This window comes from Neovison vison, chromosome 4, assembly GCF_020171115.1.
Source record: "Neovison vison isolate M4711 chromosome 4, ASM_NN_V1, whole genome shotgun sequence".
NCBI lineage: Eukaryota > Metazoa > Chordata > Mammalia > Carnivora > Mustelidae > Neogale > Neogale vison.
In genome coordinates, this window is record NC_058094.1 from 33,367,942 (window position 1) to 33,393,812 (window position 25,871).

Below are 25,871 nucleotides of genomic sequence, written 5' to 3' on the forward strand. Positions count from 1 at the left end.
CAGCTATTAATATTTGTGTACATGTTTTTGCATGCACATTTTCCAGTTCTCCTGTGTATATGCATAGTGTGGAATTGCTGGGTCTTTTGGTAATTCTGCATTTACCTTTCCAAGGAAATGCCATATTGTTTTCCAAATGGATATACAACTTTACAATCCTACCAGCAATGTGTAAGAGTTCCAGTTTCTCTACATCTTCACCAATGCTTGTTATTGGCCATTTTTCTTTTTTTTAGGATTTTTTAAATTTATTTGACAGAGAGTGAGAGATCACAAGTAGGCAGAGAGACAGGCGGCTTGGGGGGGGGGTGCTCCCTGCTGAGCAGAGAGCCCAATGCGGGGCTCGATCCCAGGACCCTGGGACCCTGACCTGAGCTGAAGGCAGAGTCTTTAACCCACTGAGACACGCAGGCACCTCTGGCCATCTTTTTCTTACAGGCATCTCTATAGGTATGAAGTGGTATTTTATTGTGGCTTTTTTTGGGCATTTTTCTAATGTTGCAGGGTTTTTTGTTGTTGTTGTTGTTGTTTTCCACTATTAGCCGTTTGTGAATGTTTATTCAAATCCTTTGCCATTTCTTTTTTTTTTTCTTTTAAGATTCTATTTATTTATTTGACAGACAGAGATCACAAGTAGGCAGAGAGGCAGGCAGAGAGAGAGGGGAAAGCAGGCTCCCTGCTGAGCAGAGAGCCCGATGCGATGCGGGGCTCGAGATCCCAGGACCCTGGGATCATGACCTGAGCCTAAGGCAGAGGCTTTAACCCACTGAGCCACCCAGGCGCCCCCCTTTGCCATTTCTTAATTGGTCATCTCTCTATTGCTGAGTTGTAAGACTTCTTTATATATTATGGATATTAACCCCTTATCAGATATATGGAAGGATAACACACGAGAACGTACTATTCTATTTTGTGCATGTTTGAAATTTTACAGAATAAAGCAAAAAAAGGAGATATTAAAATACTTTGCCAAATTAATTACATTAAAATTTGTATCACCATTCTTAACAATTATTTTGATTTCTTAAGTTTTCTTTTACCTCTCCCTTACCGTTTTCTTTGTCCCATATTATTTTTCTTTAAGTCTTTAGTTAGTTTGATTTTTTTAATTTTGCTAAAGTACTTTCTTGAGTTGTATTCTCTGTCTTCCCAAGAAACATGTTTTGGGGTGTGTGTGTGTGTGTGTGTGTGTGTGTGTATTTAGGTGTACACAGCTGGAAATTTTCTTTTTTTTGTCTTCACACTGAAATTACAGTTTGACAGGGGGAAGAGGGCATTCAGGTTCCAGTGTTTTCTGTTCAGAACTCTATCTAGAATTACTTTATCATCTTTTAACTTTAAGTTGCCATTTTGATTCTCATTCCTTTGTTCCTTTGGAAGCATGTGATAATTTCCTTTTGGAGTTTACAGTTTTCACGAGTATGTGTTTAGGTGTGTATCTTCAGTCATTATCACTGTTTGGTATTGGTAGAGATTTTATCTGAACATATCTAGTTGTGTGTTGGAAACGTATTTTAAGAATAAGTTGTATATGTTATATATATGTATGCATATGTACATATGTGTATTTTAACTTCATTATCCTGTAAATTCTCTTTTAGAACTCCTCTTAACTGAATATTACATATCTTGGCCTTATCTTTTTTATTTCTTAGAGTTTTATATCCCTGTGTTTTTGTTCTTGAATTTAAAGATTGTTCAGTTTAATCTTCTAAGTTATAATTGTCTACAATATAATTGTCTATAATTTAGAATGGTTTGTGATTCTTCATATAGTCTTCTAAGTGATAATTGTTGTATAAAATATAAAATATTTGTCTTTACAAATAATTTCCCTTTTTTGTAATCACAATTTTGGGGTTTTTTCAATTAGCTCTGGAACTGACATTTGTCTCTCCTGTGAATTCTCTTACTCTCTACCTGCCCTTTCCCCTACTCACACCCCCACCTCTGAGATTATGATAGGAATTGTGGGTCCTTTTTTCAGAAAATAATCCACAGAACCACATTCACAGAGAATTTTGTATATGATATCCTGTGATTCCAGAACTCCTTAAAGCTCATTCATGACCCCTGATAGTGCCATTCTTGAACTGGCTGCATTGGTAACACCTGGGAACTTCTTAGAAATTCAGAATCTCAGGCCCTGCCCCAGATACTCAATTAGAATCTCCATTTTAACAAGATTCACAGGTGATTTCTTTCATATTCAAGTTTGAGAAGCACTGCTGAAGATTAGATTACTGCTAATCTAGTGATTAGTTCACTGCTGTGAATTTGTGGTATATGTGATCTATATTGATTGTTTCCCTTTTTTTAAAAAAAAATTTATGATATATCATCAGCGTCACCTTTTAAAAAGTCATATCTCAATCATGCATGCATGGGTTGTGCATGGGTTATTAAAGTAGAAATGTTTTTAAATAGTTGCAATACAATACAGTATTTTTAAATTAATTTTTTAATTTTTTAATAAACATATAATGTATTTTTATCCCTAGGGGTACAGGTCTGTGAATCGCCAGGTTTACACATTTTACAGCACTCACCATAGCACATACAATACAGTATTTTAATAGTAAGCTATGCTATATGAAATGGCAAGAGATAAAAAGAGACTGATTTATAAGCTGATTATAAACTCATTTTTCTATCAACAACAAACATGTAGCAATCACTATGTGCTGGGAAGTGTTTTAATCACTGTGTATCTTTGTGTATATATGTATACATGTTTGCATGTGCACACACAGTCACTTTTTTCTCATAACAACGTTGTCTCATAACAACATATCAGCCTGGATACTATTATACTATCATTTCATAGATAAGGGGCCTGAAACACAGAGTCTGTGTATTTTAGCCAAGTTCACATAATCAGTAAGTGGAAGAGCTGGGATTTGAACCCAAATAGTTTGGCTTTATAATCTGTGCTCTTAATCATTATGCTCTACTGCTTCTTTGTAGTTTCACTTAACAGACCTCCCTAAACTCAATGTTGCTTATATGCAAACTGATTAATTTATGATACATTTGCTCTTTTAAATTCATTACTGGAGCTCATCTGCTTGCAGTGCTGATAGATGAGTTACAGATACCAGATCATTAGTGTTTTCTGAATTAATTTTGGTTTGCTATTAATTGAGATTTCTAAATGGCAAGATGCTGGATTATTGGATTTTATGCTACCTACCCTCAAAGTTTGCTATGAGCCTATTAAATAACTTAAACTAATACTTTCCACATAAAATGTTCATTTTCTTCCTTCCTCAGTAGATGGACAGAAGAGAGCTTATAGAAATAATTGGACAACTAATAAAATTAGAAACAAAAATTAATTTTAATTTTACAAAGAAATCCCAAATAAATATCACATACTAATTTAGTAATAAGTGAAAATCAACTTCTGTTATGTTCAGTAAAGACCGAAAAATCAACATGTACCTAGGGTGCAATGAAAAGAGCATTCATACCTGACTGGTAGAAATTGGTACTCCTTGGCTGATAATTTTATTGTTATTACTTGACATAGATTTGGGGCATTTTTCCACATCACTTTTCCTCATAAACTGTTCCCATAATGTTGAACCCAAGATTGTCTGCAGTTTTGTTCACACTTATCTATACCTTAATAGTCACGCTTTTATAATATTTATCTTAATTTTTTATTGTTTTCCTTGTGGTTAAGTCATAAAAATAGAATTACTGGGTCAAAGGTTGGAGTATTTTCAAATCTGTTCAAAAATAAAAATAATACCCAATTTAATTGAGTGCTTATCATATGCTAATCATGGATTTAAATGCTATATGTATATATTATATGCTATATATATTAATGACTACATGTATTTTATTTTTCTGTGTAAATTATGTTTCAAAGTGAGCAAATAACATTTGTTGAGAAAATTTTTGCAGAATTTCAGGTAATGAATGTATAAAGAATATTTAGGCTATAATCATTAGTGTCTGTTGACAAAACTATGAAACTATTAGACAGGTGGTTAAATGGGAAGCCTACAATGGAGGAATCAGGTTGCCCTATCTATACATATTGATTAATCTCAGTCTCGTGAGAAGTAGGGCAAGCAGATAGTGTGTGCCTCCTAATGTGATACCTATAAAGGATACATAGAGCAGAAGGTCTGAAGTACTCCAGCCAAAAACACACCGAACCTGTGTCAAGTCAGCCGTCTACAGGAAGGGTTGGGAACCGTGGCCTTGGAGCTAAAACCAGCCTGCTGCCTGTTTTTTGTTTTGTCTTGTTTTGTTTTCTCATAATGTTCAAATGCAACCAGTCTGGTGCATTTAAGTATTGTCTGTGGCCGCTTTCATGCTACGGTGTCAGAGTTGAGTAGTTGCAGCAGACACTGTGTGACCCACAAAGCCCAAAATATTTACTGTCTGGTCCTTTTACAGAAAAAGTTTGCCAATCCTTGCACTAGATGAGCAAAGTTAAGTGACACCAAAAGGAAGTGTCACTGCAGAATAGCAACCTCTTAAAGAACAACTGATCTAGTTTCTGAAACCAGTCCACTATGGAAAGTAAGGGAGTATCACTCTAGATTAAGAGAGACTTAAACACACTCAATGGAACATTGAGACTTTGGTTGGATCCTGCTTCAACTGTAAAAAGACATTTGTGAGACAATCAGGAAAATCTGATTATGGCCTGGCTAGATTAAACGATATAAGAGTTATTAATTTTGTTAAAGGAAAGTATTGAAGTTGGGTGAGAGAGTATCTGTCTGTATCTTTAGAGATGCATATCGAAGATGCGTATAGAGGTGAATTGATGGCATGTATTTTAACGTACTCCACACAAACATACAAAAGGAAATGAGTAGCAAACGTAGAAAAGTCAAACTCAAGATTCTGATATCAAGGCTCATACACTTTGCACTGTATCATCATGACATTGTATTCTAGCTCTGGTAGAATTTAGTATTTCCTTCTCTGTTGCTTTTAACTATTACTGACCTATCGTTTTAGAATTCCCTCATCTCTTAGAATCCATGTCAGTGTGTGCACATCCTTGGCCTTCCCCTGTTCCACTGTATTTAAGCATCATTAACAGAGGAGCATCTATCAAGGATGAATCTACATCTTCTGGCCTTGGTGGGAGAAGAGCCCGGTATTCCATACATGATTCTGCTCCTCAGTAGCTATGAGATTTTAGTCCTGTCACTTAAATGCTGAGTCTCAACTTCCTGGGCCATAAAATGGGAGTATCAATTATTCCTGGGATTGTTTTAAAATTAAAGGATGTATATTAGGAAAGTGCTTTGTACATGATGAAATTATTACCCAAAATATGACCCATTTATATTTTGGAAAATACAGTGGGGAAGTTAAATGCATGATCTTTACAATAGGACAGACCTTGGTTTGCATACAATTTCATAACCGTATCACCTTAAGTGAGTTATTTGTTCTTTCTAAAATTTAGTTTCTTAATTTGTAAACTAGGGGTAATACCTCAAATATTTGTTCTGATGATTAAGTAAATTAAAATTTGTGGAAGTACATAGTATAGCACTAATACATACTAGGTAGATAAATATTTTTTCTCTTTGTTCACTTGGAGAAACATACCAGTATATCAGAGATAGGTATGTGTATGCTGCATAATATTTTATGGTTATTTAAAAAGGATAATCCTCAACTTTGTGTATGATACTTCTATAGGGAAATGCCACATTGACAGAATACGTGGCAAGGCACTATATAAAGATTCTGTGAAAGAATAAGTTTTGAGATGAGCTTTTGTAAAGTAAAGAACCAGCCATTTGCTCAAAGACAAAAGAATTCTTTAAACATGTTCATTAGATTGATGAGCTATAAGCTATTAAGAACCCAGGAGTCACTGATGATCAGAAATGTAAAAGCATCAAAGGCTTTGGTTTGGTGTCTCCCCTAACACCCCCTCCCCCCCAGCAAGTTACTAAGGCTAATGCAGAGTAGAATCCCTTGCAGTCTGTAGACTGAAGCTGCTCATGAGCTTTGAACAGTCGTTTACCAAATATTTTACATACTGAAGGACAGTGGTAAGGAATAGCTCTCTCTAAAGCCCACAATCGGATCTGAAATCTTGCTTCCCCCTTAATAGCTGTCTTCCTATTTATATTCTTCCATCTTCTTTCCTGTTAGCGCCGGAGCAAACTATAACGTGAAACCAGATTATTAATTATATGAGGGTATTTCATGCTTAATTTCAAAATCTGATAATTTTGATTCATTAAACCAACAAACATTTACTGAGCTCTAACTCTGTCAGAATCTGGAAGATAGTTGTTGGAGAATAAGAAGGCAGGGAGAAAGAGTGAAAATGAGAGAAAGAGGGGAAGATTTTCTTCGCTATAAAGACACTCAGAATTTGATGTGGAAGATGCCCAGTTAATAACCCAAAACAAGATGATAAGGACTGTGGTGGTAATGTGCTCATAACTCAGTGCTGACACGGTGTACTGTGGGGACATCAGGAGTGACTCTTAACTCACTCCACAATTGATAGAGATTTGCTTCCCAAGCCCAGCTGAAGGAGTTAGGCGAGGACTGTTTCAGGGAGAGAGAACATCATGTTCAGAAATACCACAATTTCAGAGACTGTACTTTGGCAGTGTGTCAAAACCAGAATATGTATGTGTGAGGGAAAAGTAGACAAGGAGTAGTAAAAGTTAAGGGTCAAGAGATAGAGAAGATCCAGATTCCAGTAGGCCCTTGAGGCTCTTACTACATATAAGGAGTTGAACCAGTTACAGTTTTATAAGCTGAAGATTAATATCAGATAGGCCTTTAAAAAGGGCCTCTAGTAGCACTGTGAAGAATGGATCAGAGAACTACGAGACCAAAAGTAGAAAGCTTGCAAGCTAAGTCATTTATTCATACATTCAGCAAATACACTTGACCCTTGAACAATGAAGAAGTTAGGGTTGCCGACCCCTCCCACACACACAGCCAAAAATCTGTATATTGGGGCGCGTGGGTGGCTCAGTGGGTTAAAGCCTCTGCCTTCAGCTCAGGTCATGATCCCAGGGTCCTGGGATGGAGCATATTGGGCTCTCTGCTCAGCAGGGAGTTTGCCTCTCTCTCTCCTCTCTGCCTGCCTCTCTGCCTGCTTGTGATCTCTGCCTACTTGTGATCTCTGTCTGTCAATAAATAAATAAATAAAAAGTTTAAAAAAAATCCATGTATAACTTTTGAATCCCCCAATATATTAACCACTAATAGCCCATTGTTGACTGGAAGCCTTGCTGATAACGTAGTTGATTAACATATTTTGTACATCATATGTATCATATACTGTATTCTCACAATCAAGTAAGCTATAGAAAAGAAAATGTTACTTAGAAAATCACAAGAGAAAATACAGGTACAGTACTACACTGTATTTGTCCCCCCTCCCCCCACCAATCCATGTGTAGATGCACCTGTGCAGTTCAAGGTTTTTGATCTGCAACCAGTATTGTCCAAGAGTCAGTTGTACTTATCAAATGTCTGCTGCGGACTAGTCACTCCTCTGTGTTTCTGTCCTTGTGGAGCTTATTATTTAATGGAATAAAATAGGAAAGAAATATCAGTAACACGAAGGAAGGATAGAGCAAGATAGGGAAGAATCAAACTTAATATATAATGCATGAGCAGAAGAAGGGGATGGCGAAGAAGAAATCTGAAATGGTTTTTATGTGGACAACTGAGAGATGCTGGCGTCATTCACCAAGGTAGAGAGTATAGGCAGAGGAGCAGACTGAGAGTTGATAAAAGGAATTCAGTTTCGGACATGAGTCTGAAATACCTAGGTAATATTAAGGTAATACTTAATTCCTGTTCAATAGGAAGTTAAAAGACAATTTTTAATATGGAAATAATAATAGCAGCTCCTTTATAGGGTGATTTTGAAGATTAAATGTACTGAAGCATGGAAATGGCTTAGACCATCATCTGGCAAATTGTACTCCTCCTATTAGTTGTTGCTGTCATTATTTCAGGAGTATGGGCTTTGAGATAGACAGATCTGCCTAAATCCTGGCAATGCCACCTCGAGCAATTCTCTTAATCTCTTTAATTCTATTTCTCCACATGTGAAATGGGGAGAGTATCTATTTTATGAGGATACTGCAAGAATTAGTAATAGTGTAAAACACTATTACTAGTGAAAAACACCAACCACTGTGACTGGCATAAGGTGAATGTTGGGGAGGGGATGAATATCAGGGTAAAAATTTGCAGCTCAAGAGAAGATTCTGATTAGGAGTAGAAATTGAGATTTATCAGCATGGAGAACTTAAACTTTTAAACATACATGCTAAAAAGAAGCAGTTTCTAGAAAGAGAGAAGATAATATGCCAAAAAAGACCTCTGAATGGTTAGCAGGGGAGATGACTTACTGAGAGTACTCGTTGAGTAAGTTGTTTGGAGAATAAAGAATAATGATGGACTCATTTAGTTTTTGAGGGAATTGAAGGTAGAGATGGATAAGGCTTTATTAAAAGATTTTGCTCCTTATCCAGCAATTGCACTACTGGGAATTTACCCTAAAGATACAAACGTAGTGATCCAAAGGGGCACGTGCACCCGAATGTTTATAGCAGCAATGTCCACAATAGCCAAACTATGGAAAGAACCTAGATGTCCATCAACAGATGAATGGATCAAGAAGATGTGGTATATATACACAATGGAATACTATGCAGCCATCAAAGGAAACGAAATCTTGCCATTTGCGACAACATGGATGGAACTAGAGCGTATCATGCTTAGCAAAATAAGTCAAGCGGAGAAAGACAACTATCATATGATCTCCCTGATATGAGGGAGTGGTGATGCAACATGGGGGCTTAAGTGGGTAGGAGAAGAATCCATGAAACAAGATGGGATAGGGAGGGAGACAAACCATAAGTGACTCTTAATCTCACGAAACAAACTGTGGGTTGCTGGGGGGAGGGGGGTTGGGAGAAGGGGGGAAGGTTATGGACATTGGGGAGGGTATGTGCTTTTGGGTAAATTGGAAGGGGAGATGAACCATGAGAGACTATGGACTCTGAAAAACAGTCTGAGGGGTTTGAAGTGGCGGGGGGGGGTGGGAGGTTGGGGTACCAGGTGGTGGGTATTATAGAGGGCACAGCTTGCATGGAGCACTGGGTGTGGTGAAAAAATAATGAATACTGTTTTTCTGAAAATAAATAAATTGGAAAAAAAAATAAAAAATAAATAAATAAATAAATAAATAAAAAAGATTTTGCTCCTTGATGAGTTGAAACCATGAATTTTTAGTGACACTGTCGTTCCTCCTAGTTATGTGATTTTTTCCAGCTATCAGAAAACTGGATTCAGAGTTCGTATTCCTGAGGATGAAGTGTTTGATGGGTGGGTCGTTGGTAATCTTTGCTTGAGTTTCAGAAATGTGCTGGAGTAAAAGCTAGATTGAGGAAGGGCTTGAGCAGAGGTAAGTAGGGAAGCTCCGTTAGTGAGTGTAAATTCTTTCAAAAGCTTTGGCTGAGAAAGGAAAGACTAAGAAAAGAAATGGAGAGGTGCACTAACAAGAAAAAGGTTTTCTTTTATGAATGAGGAAGATCTGAATACATATGTTATCAAGAGAAGACAAAGGAACCAGAAGAGAGGAAAGATCTGAAGGGAAGGGAAGGAGGGGGACTAATGAATGACTCCAGGACCCAGAGTGATTTTAGACACTGTGTCCTCAACTCCTACTAGGGAGCCTCTGATAAACTTGAGAATTATCTTCCCACTCAATGAAAAACTATTCATAATGTCATGTTCTCTGGTCATTGATATTACCAGAAGTAGAAGCAAAATACTTACTGTCTCATCTTGCATAAATAATAAAGGTAAGTAAAAAACAGCAGTATGGATATTTGATACAAAAAAAAAGAAAAGAAAAGAAAACATGGAGTTGATGTCAAGAAAAACTTAAATTTATAAAAGATACTATGATTTTTAACAATTTATTAATTTCTTTTAAGCTTTGTCAAAAGTATACTTTAAAAATGTAAATGGTTACTGATTTTTAAATTCTGCTTTCTTTATATTTCTACCTGTACAGGGGTATTTTCCTATAGCCTGACACATTAAAAATCATTTATCTTTATTGTTATTATCTGCAAACACTGTTTCTATTTGTTTGCTTTGGTCTTTTGGTAAATAACATAGTGTTATCCATGAAGTCAGCAAAAATAGGAAAGCTGCAGCCATACGTTAGTCTTCTCATTATTGAGTCTCATGTATAAGAATGTTTTTGAAAGTGACCCATTGTTATAGGGGAGGGTAATGTATATACTTTAGTATTTATATTAAATGATAGTTCTTGTACCATTTTGTCAATAATATTAAAAAGGCATCACCTTTATAATTTCTTAACTGTAACATTATAAAGAAAAACTTGAAACTAAGTAGCTATGTAGTTTTATGTTGTATTAATTTTTGTCAGAAGGTAGTATTCCAGTACTTAATATTCAGTCCACTTAATATTCAGTCCAGTAATTTTTCAGTGCAAAAGTAATATATGCTGTAATGAGTCAGACAAAGAAATGTGTCAGCAACAAAAGCTTATCATTTCTGTCCTCCTTTCTGTCTTGGAAATTGGGGTAAGTAGGTAGGGTAACAGTGGTAGCAGTTTATTTTGTATCCTTCCATTCATTTTTCTATACTGTAACTTGGATTCACAAAATACACCAGAGGTCACAAATTCAAATTCTAACCAAGACCAAGAAAATAATACAAATAAACTAAGAGGATGGGGTATCAGTGTCAGAATGACAATAGAAAGTCATGGGCACTTGGTCACCTAAGAAAAAAAATGTCCTTATTCTAAAAGAGATCAGCTCAGTAGGTTTGCATGCACGAATACATTTAGACAGATATTCAAGGGAAGCCAAGATATTTATTGTTTTTGAGTGAAAACTCAATTTTTAATGCTGGAGTTAAGAAGATCTTGATTTGAGCATATCCCTCCCACTTAACTAGCTGAAGAATCTTGCACATTTTACTTAATCTGAGTCAGTTTCCTCATCCATAACGTGGGGGATAACAATATCTATTCTTAGGAAGAAGATTAAAATAATACTTCATGAGTTCAGTACAGTGGATAATGCCTTGTAAATGTTGACTGTCTGTGAGCAGTAGTTCTCTGACTTTAGGAGTGTGGAAAGGGAATTGACTGCACAGGGTCCCAGGGAGCTTATTTAGGGATGAAATATGTGTCTTGATTGTAGTGGTGGTTGCAGAACTGTGTGCATTTGTTAGAACTCATCAAACCGTATACTTGGAATTAATGAACTTTTTGCATGTAAATTAAACCTCAACAAAGCCAATTTTTTAAAAAAGATAACTGCCTTTCCCTTCTATCTGTACTTCAGTTATGTCAACTATTAAAAACAGAGCTGACATCAGAGTTTTCCAGCATGTTTATCTCCAGTATCCCTTTGCAACCCTGGTCACAGGCTCCCGTATTGCTGAAGATTTTGCCTGTTGAGAAACAAGAAAGAAAGAACTTCCTTTATTTGTCAGTTTCACTTTTCTGTTTTACTAAGCTTACCATGTACTGGGGGTACTATGCCTGGTACCTTAAGAAAAGCAGTCACTAGTCACTTTTCAGGAACGTTATAATGTAATCAACAAGCTAATTACCTACTGTTGAGTAATAAGCTATGATATCTAATAAACACAAAAAATTAGAAGCAAAAACAATATATTGGTGTTTCCTTAAATGAGAATAAATACTAGTAGCACCCAGTGTGTGTGCATGTGTGTATACACATATCCCAATTTGTTCTGTGAGGCCAGTATTACCCAAATACGAGAGAAAGAAAACTACTAATTTCCCTTACTATATAAATGCAGAAGTCCTCTACCAAATACTAGCAAACCAAATCCAGCAATATGTAAATAGGATTATAAACTATGACCAGATGGGATCCTTCCCAGGAATGTGAGGTTCAACACAGGAAAATCAGTCAGTGTGATATAGCGTATTGATAGAATAAGTGACAAAATCACAGAGAAATCTCAGTAGACACAGGGAAGATATTTGACAATAGGCAACACCATTTCATAATAAAAACGCTGAAGAAACTAGGAATAGGAGGAAGCTTCCTCAGCCTAATAAAGGGCATCTATGAAAAATGCACAGCTAACATCATACTTAATGGTGAAAGACTGAAAGCTCTCTATGATCAGAAGCAAGACAAGGATGTCCACTCTCACTTCTTTAATCAGCATCATATTAGAGGTTCTAGGCAAGGAAAAAAGGCATCTTAATTGAAAGAGAGGAATTAAAACTATCTTAGCTTATGGATTTGACATACTTGTACATTAAAAAAAGTTCCAGGGAATTCACAAAAAGTTTATCAGAGCTCATAAACAAGTTCAGCAAGGTTGCAAGATATAAGAAAAATATGTATTACAATATACTAACAATGAAGAGCTGAAAAATCTAGTTAAGAAATTAGTTCCATTAACAATAGAATGAGAAGCTCCTGGCTGGCTCAGTTGGTAGAGCATGCAACTCTTGATCTCAGGATTTGAGTTCGAGCACCACATTAGGTGTAGAGATTACTTAAAAATCTTTTAAAAGTAGCATGAAAAATAATAAAATATTTGATAGACTTAATAGTGCAAATCTTAAACTCTGAAACTCTAAAATATTGTGGCTGGAAATTAAAGATGTCCTAAAAATGGAAAGACATCCCCATATGTGTGTATTTGACATAATATTTGTTGAAAATTGGTGTTCATACTCCCCAAGTTGATCTGTAGATTTAACACAGTCCCTATCAAAATCTCAGTTCTCTTTGAAGGAATTTACAAGCTGATCCTTAAATTCATATAGAAATTCAACTAATCAGAATAACAAAAAGAATCTTAATGAAGAACAAATTTAGAGGAATCATGTTTCCTGACTTCAAAACGTATTGCAAAGTTTCCAGAGGAAGACAGCATGACACTGGTATAGGAATAGACAGATCCATGAAATAGAATTGAGTGTCCATAAAAGCTTACATCTGTAGCCAGTTGATTTTTGCCAAGAGTGCCAGAATAATTCAGTAGGGAAAGAGTAATCTTTTAATCAAGTTGTAATGAGACAACTGGTTAAGCCATATGCAAAAAAGTGGAATTTGACCCCTTCCTCAACCGCATACAATACTTAACTCCAAATGGACTAAAGGCAAAATATAAGTGCTAAAACTATAAAATTCTTAGAAGAAAACGTGGGAGTAAATCTTTGTGACCTTGGATTAGGAAATGGATGCTTAGCCATGACAGCAAAGCACAAGTAATAAAATTAAAATTGGGTGAATTGGACTGGTTCAAATAAAAAAAAACAACAACACTGTGCTTCAAAGGATGCGATCAAAAAAGGGAAAAGTCAAATTACGGAATGGGAGAAAATATTTGCAAATCATATATCTGATAAGAAGTTAATATCCACAATATGTAAAGAATTCTTACAACTCAACAAAAACCAAAGACAAATCCAGTCAACTGTGAAATAGATATTTCTCCAAAGAATATACAAAGCCAGCAAACACACGAAAAGAACTTCAACATCATTATTCTAAATTAAGGAATTGCAAATCAAAACCACAGTGATACCATGTCATACCCATAAGGATACCTAAGATAAAAAGGGACTATAACAAGTGTTGGTGAAGCTGTAAAGATACTGGAACTCTTACACATTGCTGATGGGAGTGTACAGCCATTTGCAAAACAATTTGGCATTTCCTCAGAAAGGTAAATGTGGTGTTACTAAAAGACCAGGCATTTCCACTCTGTATATACTCAAGAACTGAAAACATATGTCCACACAAAAATTTGTACACAAATATTTATAGCTGCATTATTCACAAAAAGTGGAAACAACCCAAATGTTTGTCAGCTGATAAGTAGCTAAGCAATATGTAGTTTATCCCTACAATGACCATAAAATGGTCATCCCTACTTGACCATAAAATGGAGTGCAGTAGTGATTAATGGAACAATATGAATGAACCATAAAAACATTAAGCTGAGTGAAAGAAGCCAGACTCATAAGATCACATATTGTATGATTCTGTTTATATTAAATGTCCAGAATAAGCAAACCCATGGAGATAGAGCCAGAAACTAGTTGTTAGGGGCTAGAGGAGGGCAGAAAGACAAATAACTGCTATTAGGTATAAGCTGCTTTTTGGGGGTGAGGAGAACAGTCAGTCATGTGATATTGGTAATGGTTGCATAGCTTTTGAACATACTAAAAACCACTTTTAAAAGTTGAATTTTGTGGTGTATAAAGTATATCAATCTCTTATAAGAAGTATAGGTGTATAATTTCTTCTGCTTTTTCTCCTGAGTTCCGAATCCCTTCAAATTTTCTTATTGACTCTTGTGAACCATAGGAGTCACAGGTAGGAACCTTTGAACTTACATAATCTTTATGGTTCCTTTCTAGTATATTTTGTGAGTTCCTACTTCAGTGGTTTAAGCTATTGTAGAATAAAGAAAATTTTTTCCATTTGTATGAACAGTGTCGCTGAGGTTCTCAACAGTAGGATTCATATCTATCTTGCATGTTCTTTAAGGGATTGATTCATTCACTGGATATTAAGAACTTGGGTTTGTTTGGCATTTGTACTTTGACTAATAGTTTATTGTTCTTATACCCTTATTTGAAAACCTTTCAAACATAAAACCTTATTAACATAATACTACAGGAATTCTAAACATACAGAAACACTGAACTCACAAATGTCTGTTAAGACTGGTTTGAAAATTTAAAAGTATATTTTTCTAAAATATAATGCTATAAATGATTATTACTCTTATTTTAAGGGGTGGGTAGGTTCAGGCCAGTTCATAAAAGATTATTAAATACATAAAGAATGGCTGCAATTAAAATGATTAAAACAGTACTTTCAAAAGATAATTAATTAAAGAAAGAGGAAAATATCTCAGTCTTCCAGGAGTTTCTTGATCTTTTTTTCCATGAAACATCTCATTATAGGTATTTGTTAGACACTACAGAGCCTCTCTTGAGAAGAATGTACTGAATTTTTCATATGCTTTGAAGGTATCTTGGTCTAGTAAACATTTGGGGAAAGTGTGTGTATTAGTCTGCTCGGGCTGCCATAATGAAACATCCCAGACTGAGGGGTTGGTGGGGGTGGTGGAGGAGGGTAAAACAACACAAATTTATTTTCTGACAGTTCTGAAAACTTACAGTCCAAGATCAAGGTGCCATCAGTGTTGGTTTCTGATGAGGTTTTTCTTCCTGGTTTTTGGTGTCTTTTTCATTGTGTCCTCACATGACCTCTTTCCTGCATAGATGGGGAGAGAGATTCTTTATATCTCTTAAGGAAATCAGTCTTATTAGATTAGGCTCCCCACTTTATGACTTCTTTTAACCATAATTATCAGCCCACATTGGGGTTGGGGTTAATAAATGAATTTTGGGTGACACAATTCCGTTTTAAAACAGTGTGCGAGTCTTTATCTTACTTTAACCAGACCAAAAGAAGTAACTATGTTCAGTGTTCTAACTGGGGGGGGAAAAAAAAGGTGCCTGGCTGGCTCAGTTGGTAAAACATGCAACTCTTGATCTTGGGGTCATGAATTTGTGCCCCACGTTAACAGTAGAGTTTACTTTAAAAAAAAAAAAAAAAAGATGAGATTGGGCACTATCAGAGCTTAATACCTAAAGATTTAAAAGCAATTTAGAAAAATATTACTATGACTTCACAACATGAAAATCTGGAAAGAAAGATAGTCCAGGGAGGTTATTAAGATCTCAAAAATAATTTCTGGTTATTAAAATTCTAAACAATCCCAAAAGGATTGAATGGAGAAGAAATTAAGTGGTTGTTCAATGACTTCAGACTAAGGAAGAACATATTCCTAAGATAGAAAGGATATTTAACCAATAATAGGTTATAAATATTACTAATGTAGAGAAAACTCAGGATTGAGCAAAAATGCCAAGAAAAATAAAATGGTCTTTGAAACACTTATTTGTAAGACAAAGAATTAGCAGAAGGGCATATAGAGATATTGCTTGGGCAGATACTAATACTGGTAATGTTAACATCTCCTCTATCAACACAGGAAGCTCTTCAGACCAAAAGGATGAGTAGCCATTTTTGAAAAGCTTCTTGAAGGACACAGTTGCAAAGATTATAGAAGTTCATTCAGGCATTCTAAACAACTTTAAGAGTTCTGATTTGGTTACTAAAATATTCGCAAGGAATGAGAGAAGGAAAGAAAGGTCAGAAGAGTGGAAACAGAAAATGCAGTTTTGGTTTTCCAAACCAGGATGGGAGAAGGATGAGAATTCCTTAAATCAGCAGCTACTCATGGTGCCCTGGGGAAGATTATAAATAGAGAATACAATATAGGAGAATACAGAAGAATATATAGGAGAGGAAATAAATCTTTAAGTTATATGGATTTGGTAACAAGGTTAGAAAAACTATTTCCTTCTCTGATTGATAAACTAGTAGAAATGTTGGAGACAAATGCTTGTTATCTTCTACGAGGGTCAACAAGTTGTCTTATACCCTTTATGCCATTTAGAAAAATTTGGTCTGGACACTAGCACAATGAATTTAGGCTCTAAATGTAGCAGTGTTCAGAAAATCTCCAGGAGAAAGCTAGTGCAATAATAGGGCTCATCTTAATTTGTTTAACTTTTCTCAGAAATCATAGTCTTATACTGCCTATTGTCCAGTGTCTGAATTTTTTTCCACATTTTTTTTTCAACTTTTTAAGTTGTTCATAGCAGAATTACTGATCCAGTACCAATTACTCTGTCAGGAACAACAGCAGGATTTCTGTGTCAGGGTTTTTAAATATCATATTTTATGGCTACTAAAATGGGTCTCTATCTTCTGACTGACTCTTGTTTGTATTTACAAAGGCTTTTGACTTCTGTATGCTATATTTTATATCCTGCTACTTTACTAACTTTATATTGCTTAAATTATTTTTCTGTTGACTGTTTTCAGTTTTCCAAATAGATACACAATTATATCATCTACAGATAGATGTGGTTTTACCTCCTTTTTTCCAATTCTTATGTTTATAATTGGTCTATTTGCATTAACTAATAGTAGTAACTGCAGTGGATACCCCTGTTTCCTGTTCCTATTTTTAGTAGAAAAGTCTCTAGGGCTTCCCATCTGAATAAGAAGCTTGCTAATTTTACATTGTATGTTTGTTTCTATTTCATATATATATATATATTTTTCTCAATAGATTGTCAACTCTTTGGGATAAGGACTATGCCTATTACTTACATACTGACCTACCATTCGTTTATTTGAGCAGATATGGACTAAGTATCTCCTAATATGTGTTATGTTTTGTGCTAGTCACTCATCAGCTAAACAAAACAAACCCAAGTTGTGTCCCATCACCACATCACACAACCCCCCAACCGTGCTGCCAGCATTAAGATTTGGTGGGAAATACAGACATTACACAGATAACACAAGTGTGGTAAATTTTCAAAATACTATAGGAGCCTATAACAGAAAGATCTAACCTAGTACAGGGAGATCAGGAGATAACCTCTCTAAATAAATAGTATTAATAAATAGTATTAAATAGTATTAAAGCAAAGTCTAAAGACAAGAAAGACAGCTGACACTTTTGTAAGAGAAATCCAGTGTTTCTGGAAAGAAGAAATAGAGTAGAAAAGTGGATCATAAGAGATGAAGCCTTTGAAGTAGTTAGGAAGAGCCAAGAGTGTGGAGAGTCTGGAAAGCCTTATTAGGTTTTGAGACTTTCCCTTCAGTATAGTAGCAAAATAGGAATGATGTTTGCTTTTGTGTGTAGCTATGTATTTATGTTTGATAACTGTTCTCATGACACATAGAAAATGAGATTGCAGGATGCTGAGTACATAAGTTACTTGTAAATAATGCTCATTAACTTTTAAACCAATGACTTTCCCACTTATAAACTGTAATCACTGTGGCAGTGGGCTTTAATTCTGAGAGCTAAGTACTATTTCTTTTGTAAACAAGAAATATATTCATTCTGAATTCTTTTTAAAAAGTAAGGAACACAAACTTCTTATTGTCTGTGGATTTGAATTTTCAGTTCGTCCAATTAGTAGCTTTTTGAAAAAAATCACTAAATTGCCAGAAGTTTTTGTTTTCTTATCTGTAAAATGAACTGTTGTTACAAGGAATAGCTGAGGGAGGGGCTGTATAAAGCATTTAGGATTTGGGGGACACATATTTATCAAATCTTAGCTGTATTTATTTAAGAACTCTCGTTCTCAAAAAGAATAAACACACAGAATGTTACCAAGTAATAGGGATGCAGACCATGAACTTGGGCATTCTCTTAATGATGACATCTGATTATTCAGGTGAGTAAACCATGTCTTAGGAGAAGTAGTTTAATTAAGGTTCGTGACTGACTGAATAAATAGTAGAGCTGGGGATGATTCCAGAGTGTCTGGTCCCAGAGCTCAGACTCACTCATGCTAAAGAGCCGCTTTTCTAAAACAGTATTTCTTTTGGAAGATTCTTTCTCTCTCATTTGATTGCAGCCAAAAACTGAAAACCATCTTGCATTTTGGAAAGAAAAAATGATAAATGGGGGAGCTTGATCATCTTTGTAATTTGGTTAGTGGGACTAAAAAATTTTAAGCCATAATACATTATTTCCTGATTTAGGTGATAATAAAACTTTTTCTTACTTGATCACTGTTTCTTTAGGAGTTCTAATTAATTTGCTGATCCATTAGTGAGCTACTAATGTTATAAAGAAGTAATGTTTTATCAGACTGTGTGTTTTTCCAGTGCATGTTACTCGAAAGGGGACTCCTGCGAGGGTATCTGGTATGACCTGCATTTGAACCCTGCAGTTTTAATAAGGAGATGGTGTGTCTACATCCTCACATGTGTGGGGTTTTCTTCGGTTGGGAGCCCAAGGAAGGGCATTTGGGAGAATGTAATTTGATTTGGGAGCAGTTTGCTTATAATATCGAAATAATTGTGCTACATAACTGCCATCTTTGTAAAGATACTTTCAAGAGTGGTAGTATACATAAAGTAACTCCCTTCATGTGATACTTATTATAAGAAATGGGATAGTTTGTTTGATGTTAACAGAAATTATCATTGATTTTTTTAACTTCTAAATAGGGGTGTTGTTGTTTTTTTTTAAGGTAGAATACATGTATGGGAAACTACCAGTATCGTGTTTTATGTTTTTAGGTATTTATCAGTTTTAAAAATATTTAATAATACATTTATGAAATTGTAATATTTGATATTATTTCACACTATATCAGACTAATGTTTACTTAGAATGGTGGGGGGAAGAATGGTGGGAAATGAACTATCTTTTCTCCAACTATTTTTTGATCATATTAATAAAATTTATGAAGCAGTCCACACCTGTTGTAACAAACTCAGTCAGTGTTGAAGTGCAGAAACCAGGTCTTCCTCTCTAATTCCCATTCCAGAGGTTTTCTTCCACAATTTGTATATACCCTTAGACTCTTCACATATATAGAGAGTGTATCTATCTATCTATCTATATATATATCTCATGTGCTTATGGAAACATGCATTTAACTATGCATACATCATTTTAAAGTTAAAATTAGATCATAGTTCTAATCAGATCATATTTTAATGTTACTCTGAAACATATAACTTAATGTGCAAATCTTTCAAGTTAATATATATAGAATTAATTCAGTTTATTGGATATTTTACTACAAGGCTATATTAGCTTATTCATTTGCATGCTGATGGAGATTTAGATTAAATTCTGTTTTTCTTTCTATTTTAGAGAATTTTACTGAGCACTACAAAATAGATAGTCTCCATTTTAGAGGTGAAACTAAGACACAGAGAGGTTAGGAAACTTGACCTGAGTTGCATAGCAAGTAAGTGGTAGAGCTGGTATTAGAATCCTGGCAATCTAGTCCAGGGTTCAGTCTTAAATACTACATTATGTTATTCTTTTCCTTCTGCCTATCTTTAGTCTATCTGCTGAATTTAAAAAAAAAATCAATGTATGAAATGTATTTAATATTAAAAACTTTCCTGAGGATAATTTAGTATGCTACCTTAAGGATGTTGGGAAAAACCTTGGGGTCACAGACTACACAGCTGTAATTTATGGTTATAATATAAGGAGGAGAAGATTCAAGCCAGTGTTACTCAAATGTTAATTGTGCATACAAATCTCTAGGAGTCGGGGAAGCATCTTTTTAAAATGTACATTCTGATTCAGTAATCCGAGACTGCATTTGTAATAAGTTCCTTATGATGCCAGTACTGCCGATCTGCTTGTTGAGTAGCAACTCTTCGGGCAGTTTATACCGCCCTTTGGCAAATCTTGTTAGTTGTTTTATTGAATTAGTTGTTATGTCATTTTATTTATGCTACCAATTTTTATAAGTTGTATGTGTTGAAGAAATAGGTGGGAGTTTCTCGTTTCAGTTCTATGTCTGTATAGCATTTAACATTGCTGGGAAAATTAATCATGGCTTCTGTAGTATTAATGCACAATACTTAAGTAACAACAATCATTCATTTTTGTACTAAATACAGCTAACACACCTATGTCACCATTTCCACTGTATCGTTGATGATGGAGGGATACACATTTTCATTCTGAAGGCTATTGCTATGGTTGAACTGAAAGGCTGTTTGATGGCTATTTTTGTTTTGGTAATAACATATTTTACACAGTTACAAAAGTGAATACCTTTTCAGTGCTATGTCACGCACCCTATCAACTGGTGTGATTTGACGTCATGATCATGACCTCCCTCATTTATTCATTCATCAGCTCTTTGAGCACCTGCTCTGTTCTAGGAACTGTGCGTGCGAGGGTGAGCCCAATAAACACAGTCGGCCTTCCTAGGGCCTAGTGCATTGCAGGGGGTGCTGTACAATATTCAAGCAATCGTGGAAGTGTGATGGTTCTAAAAGATAAGTTGTTACCTGCTGTGCTTGCTCTTGTCTCTACTCTTTCAACCATCAAAGAGAATCCTGCCATAGCTCTCTAAGCTTCTCCCACCCAGCTTCCGAACCCTTGCCCCACTGCAAGAATTCTTTCTCTGCCAGCTGGATTCCTGAGCTGTTGTAGTGCCAAACCTACCTAATAACTGGAGGGAGACTTTACAAGATGAAGGGACACCATTATTACATTAATTGGAGTAAATATCCTCAGCACTTTAAATGGGAGCTTGAGGTGACTCTTAGTAACTTATTTCGGTTATTTTCATGTTTCCAAGTGCCCAACTTTGTAGGAAGAGGTATAGGAAATTGGCAGATATGAAAATAGAGTATAATTCTCTCCCTACTCTTAAGACTATTCGAGTTGTTGATGAGAAGAAGTGGAAAGATTTAGAAGACAGTGCAAGACTTTATTATTTGTTTTAAGTACCAACAGGTAGAATCCTTAAGCAGTAGCCACATTGTGGACTGACTGAACATGCTACTAGTTGAATGCTGTTTTTAAGAAGGATGTGATTCTTGGGGCCCTGGGTGACTCAGTTGGTTAAGCATCTGACTATGATTTCGGGTCAGGGCATGATTTCAGGGTCGTCAGATCAAGCCCCACCTCAGGCCCTCTTCTAAGCGAGGAGCCTGCTTGAGATTCCCACTTCCTCTCTCTCTCCGCCCCACCCCCTTCTCACACACGCACTCCCTCCCTCTAAAAACAAAAAAATAAGAGATTCTCTCTTTTCTAATAGTAGTTCTGAGTTTTCTTCTGAAACAGTTTTTTTCTGATAGTAATTACATCTGTATATTTGATCTTCATATATATTACACTGCATGGTTGTGATTTCCAAAATGTTTTGTTATCCCTGATACTACTATAATTGGGGGCTTCGTTGTATTGTTTTGAAGGTTATTGTAAGAGAATTTAGTTTCTGAATATTACAAAGCAGTTCTGGGTAGTTTTTCTTTTAAAGGTAGAATCTGAAAAACTTTTATAAATTTTATCTTGGAAATTAGTTTATTATTATGTTTAATTTTAGGAAATGGTGCTCTTGCAGAACATTCTGAAAATGTGCATATTTCAGGAGTGTCAACTGGTAAGTCATTTTTTTGTAATGTTTAAATTTCATGCATGACTTATATGGTAAATATTGAAAGCCACCTGGTATCTTACAAAGTGATATTTGGCTATAAAAATTATTACTGCTTTTTGCAGCATGTAATAAGGAATGAAGTAACTGGAACATGGAGAAATTCTCATAAGATAAAATTGATACTTGCATGCCCGTGGATTGATTATACTCTTCCAAACAGACGGCATAATTATTTTTTCATACAAACATTGAGCCAAAAAAAAATTAACTCAAGTTGAATTAGTATTTTCTTTCCTTACGAAGTTATATGAAATGAAATTTATGAAAATGTAATTTTGAATGCTATTTCTAGTATTAGAGCCTTAGAAGTTAAAACATTTTGCTTGATTTTTATACTTGAGTACGACTATATATAAAATTGTTGTTCTGGAGTACACAATTTATATGTTATTTTAAAAAAAAACAACCAAACAACATATTTGTATCCATGAATTTCAGAAACCTTGTTGAGGTAAATGCATTTTTTCCACTCATCTAAACCTTTATAATTTAATAATTATGTAAAAGCCTGTAACTATTATAATTTTCCTTCTTAACATGCCTTTCACAGCTTTGTTTCCATTTGTGCTCTATCAACCCTAATTACTTAAGGGAGCAAAATCTTTTATTTTTGCATATACTGAAATAGAGTTTCTTACCATTATGTTATTAGTTCCCTTTAGTCTTGATAAGTTTTATGTAGGTAAAAAAAATTACACTTTGTGTATTTATCAAAGTACTGATTGATTTTTTTCATGGCATCTTGTACTTTGGTTATTTTTTCCTCACATGAAGCAAAACAGAGTTTCCTCTTTTTGTTTTATGCCTGATTTTATATTCACAAAGTTAATAGACTTAACAAAACTTCTAAGAGATAGTTTGCACAGCCAAACACATTGACAAGTGTGATTTTCTGAAACTGGAAGCAAGTGCCTTTGTAGCCCACCTAGACCCTTTCAGTTTGTCTCTCTGTTCTCTTATCTTCTAGTTGTGTGATTTTACACGTCAAGCAAAAATAAGCTTATTTGAAAGATAATCTTAATTTTCTCCCTTTTCTATTTTGAATAGCTAATGAAAATTAGGATTATCTTTCCAAGTTGTCACCATGAAATAAGATTGTATGCAAACATTTTAACTTACACAATCAAATGATATTGTCTAATTCAGTGATTTTTTAAAATGTTGGTCTAAGGACCCCTTTTAAGCTTTTAAAATACTGAGGACCATGTTAATCTACTTGGGTTTCCATAACAAAATACATTAGGCTGAGTGGCATACATAACGGATATATTTATTTTCTCATAGTTCAAGAGGCCAGAAGTTCAAGACCAAGGTGTTAGCAGGGCTAGCTTCTGGTGAGATTTCTCTTCCTAGGTTGCAAATGGACACTTGTCTGGCCATGTCCTTACATGGCCTTCCATCTGTGTGCAGAGAGATTCCTGGTGTCTTGCTCCTATAAGGACCCTAAGTCCTATAGGATTCAATCCTACCCTTAGGACCTCATTTAACTTCATTTTCCTCCTGAAAGGCTCTATTTCCCAATACAATGACATTGGGCTTCAACAAATGAGTTTGAAAGAGGGCCCAATTCAGTCCATAACAAGGACTTCAAAGAATTTTTTTATGTAGGTTATAGCTACTGATATTCACTGTATTTGAAATTAAAACTGAGAAATTGTATTAAAGTGCATTATTTGCAAATAACGGTAATGAATCTATTGCATGTTTACATCAATAAAATAATGTTATAAAAATGAAGTTTCCAAAACAAAAACATCAATAAGAAGAATGGCATTGTTTTATAATTTTGCAGTCTCAAAGAATGGCTTAAAAGAATATAGCTGGATTCTCACATCTGTTTCTGCATTGTCTTCTGTAATATGTTATTCTGTTTGACCTATATGAAAACAGTTTAGTCTCACACTGATGTGTAATTGAAAAAAGGAGTAATATTTTAATAGCCTTTGCAGATAATTGTGAGTGTTCTTCTTTGCTACCATACCAAAATTCAATAATTTGTACTTCAAAGTTAATTTTGAGTAGAATCTGAAACCATTTTAGTGAACTTTTTGTTCTCTGTTACATAAAATCCCAGTTGGCCTTTCTTGCCCTTGGGATGAATTTTTTTTCTTACCATCCATCATTTTTTTTTTAATGCCTTAATAATTTACAAAATAATGGTGTTCTGAGTTATGCAGATTTATATGGAGCACGAGAGTTATGGCAATTTGGACAGATAACAGTATTCGGAATTTTGCTTCAACTCATCAAGATTAGATTCTACTTCTTAATTTTTATGTTTGCTTGAAATTAGACTAACAACTACTAAGCTTTGATGTTTGTTGAATGTCAGAATTACCATTATATAGATTCCTGTTTGAAAAAAATTCAGTTTAAAAATTTAGCACTTAGAATATGTAGAGTGCGTTTTTCATATATTAATCCTGTTTATTTAATTTTTAAAAAGATTTTATTTATTCATTCATTCATTCATTCCTTCATTTATCAGAGGGAGAGAGAGTGAAAATGCCCACAAGCAGGCAGAGAGGCAGGCAGAGAGAGAAGCAGGCTTCCCGCTGAGCAAGTAGCCTCATGCGGGACTCGATCCCAGGACCCTGGGATCATGACCTGAGCTGAAGGCAGTGACTTAACTGACTGAGCCACCGAGGCGTCCCTGTTTATTTTCTTTAATGTTGATTATTCTACTTCTGCATTTCAGACATATATTTAGAAATGTGCATTCATTTGATAGGGTTGCCATAACAAAGGACCATAAACCAGGTGACTTAATAAAGGTTTGTTTTCTCACAAGTATGGAGGGTAAAATCTGAGATCAGTGTGTTGATAGAGCTGATTTCTTCTGAGATTGCTCTTTGGCTTCCAGGTGGCAGTCTTCTCCCTGTATCTTCACAGGTCTTTGTTATGCGTCTCTGTGTGCTAATCTCTTCTTATAAGGACACCAGTCCTATTGGATCAGTCAGTATGGTCTACCCCAATGACCTCATTTTAATTTAATTACCTCTTTTATGACTCTGACCCCAAATCCAGTCACATCCTGAGGTACAAAAGGTTAGGACTTTAACATAGGAGTTTTGGGAGTGAACAATTCAGCACATAACAAACTGTATATTTTAATTAAATGTTTATGCATCAATAAAATGCTTAACTTCAGAGGTCAGCGAACCTTATTACGGCTTATTGTTTATACTGAAAGTTATTCTTATAAAATCTTTCTTCTGTGGAAGGAGAATAATATGAAATCCAATTATTATGGGTAATATGGAAGGGGAAGAATAATATGAAACCCATTAAAAAATAAGTTGAGGGGCACCTGGGTGGCTCAGTGGGTTAAAGCCTCTGCCTTTAGCTCAGGTCATGATCCCAGGGTCCTGGGATCCAGCCCTGCATCAGGCTCTCTGCTCAGCGGGGAGCCTGCTTCCTTCTCTTTCTCTGCCTGCCTCTCTGCCAACTTGTGACCTCTGTCTGTCAAATAAATAAATAAAATCATTTAGAAAAAAAAAAGTAAGTTGATACAGTCTCAAAATTTGCTTTCAGATATACAGACTCATTGTGGTCTTGCTGTCTATGCAGCTGTAGAACATGTAATGCTTCCCACAGTCTAAGCCGTCTGATTTCTGTGCATCCCCACATGAAATTAGAGTGCCTTGGGGGCTGGTCTAAATGAACCAGCCTTTGGAAGAATCTCTAAATGTAGGACTTGCTTTCTCTTGAGACCAGCAAGCAGCAGAAGTGGCTTCTACTCCTCACCTGT

General features: G+C 35.3%; 1 protein-coding gene across 2 annotated transcripts in view; it reads left to right on the top strand.

Moving 5' to 3' along the window:
• LRP12 (LDL receptor related protein 12) overlaps positions 1-25,871 on the top strand; it is a 73,275-nt gene that overhangs the window by 11,649 nt on the left and 35,755 nt on the right. The window contains exon 2 of one of the 2 annotated variants that reach the window (XM_044245105.1): positions 22,007-22,063. The exons of the other annotated variant lie outside the window; for it this stretch is intronic. Within the exon in view, the coding sequence (XP_044101040.1) occupies positions 22,007-22,063 (57 nt within the window). The remainder of the gene's footprint in view (positions 1-22,006; positions 22,064-25,871) is intronic. 2 annotated transcript variants of the gene reach the window in all.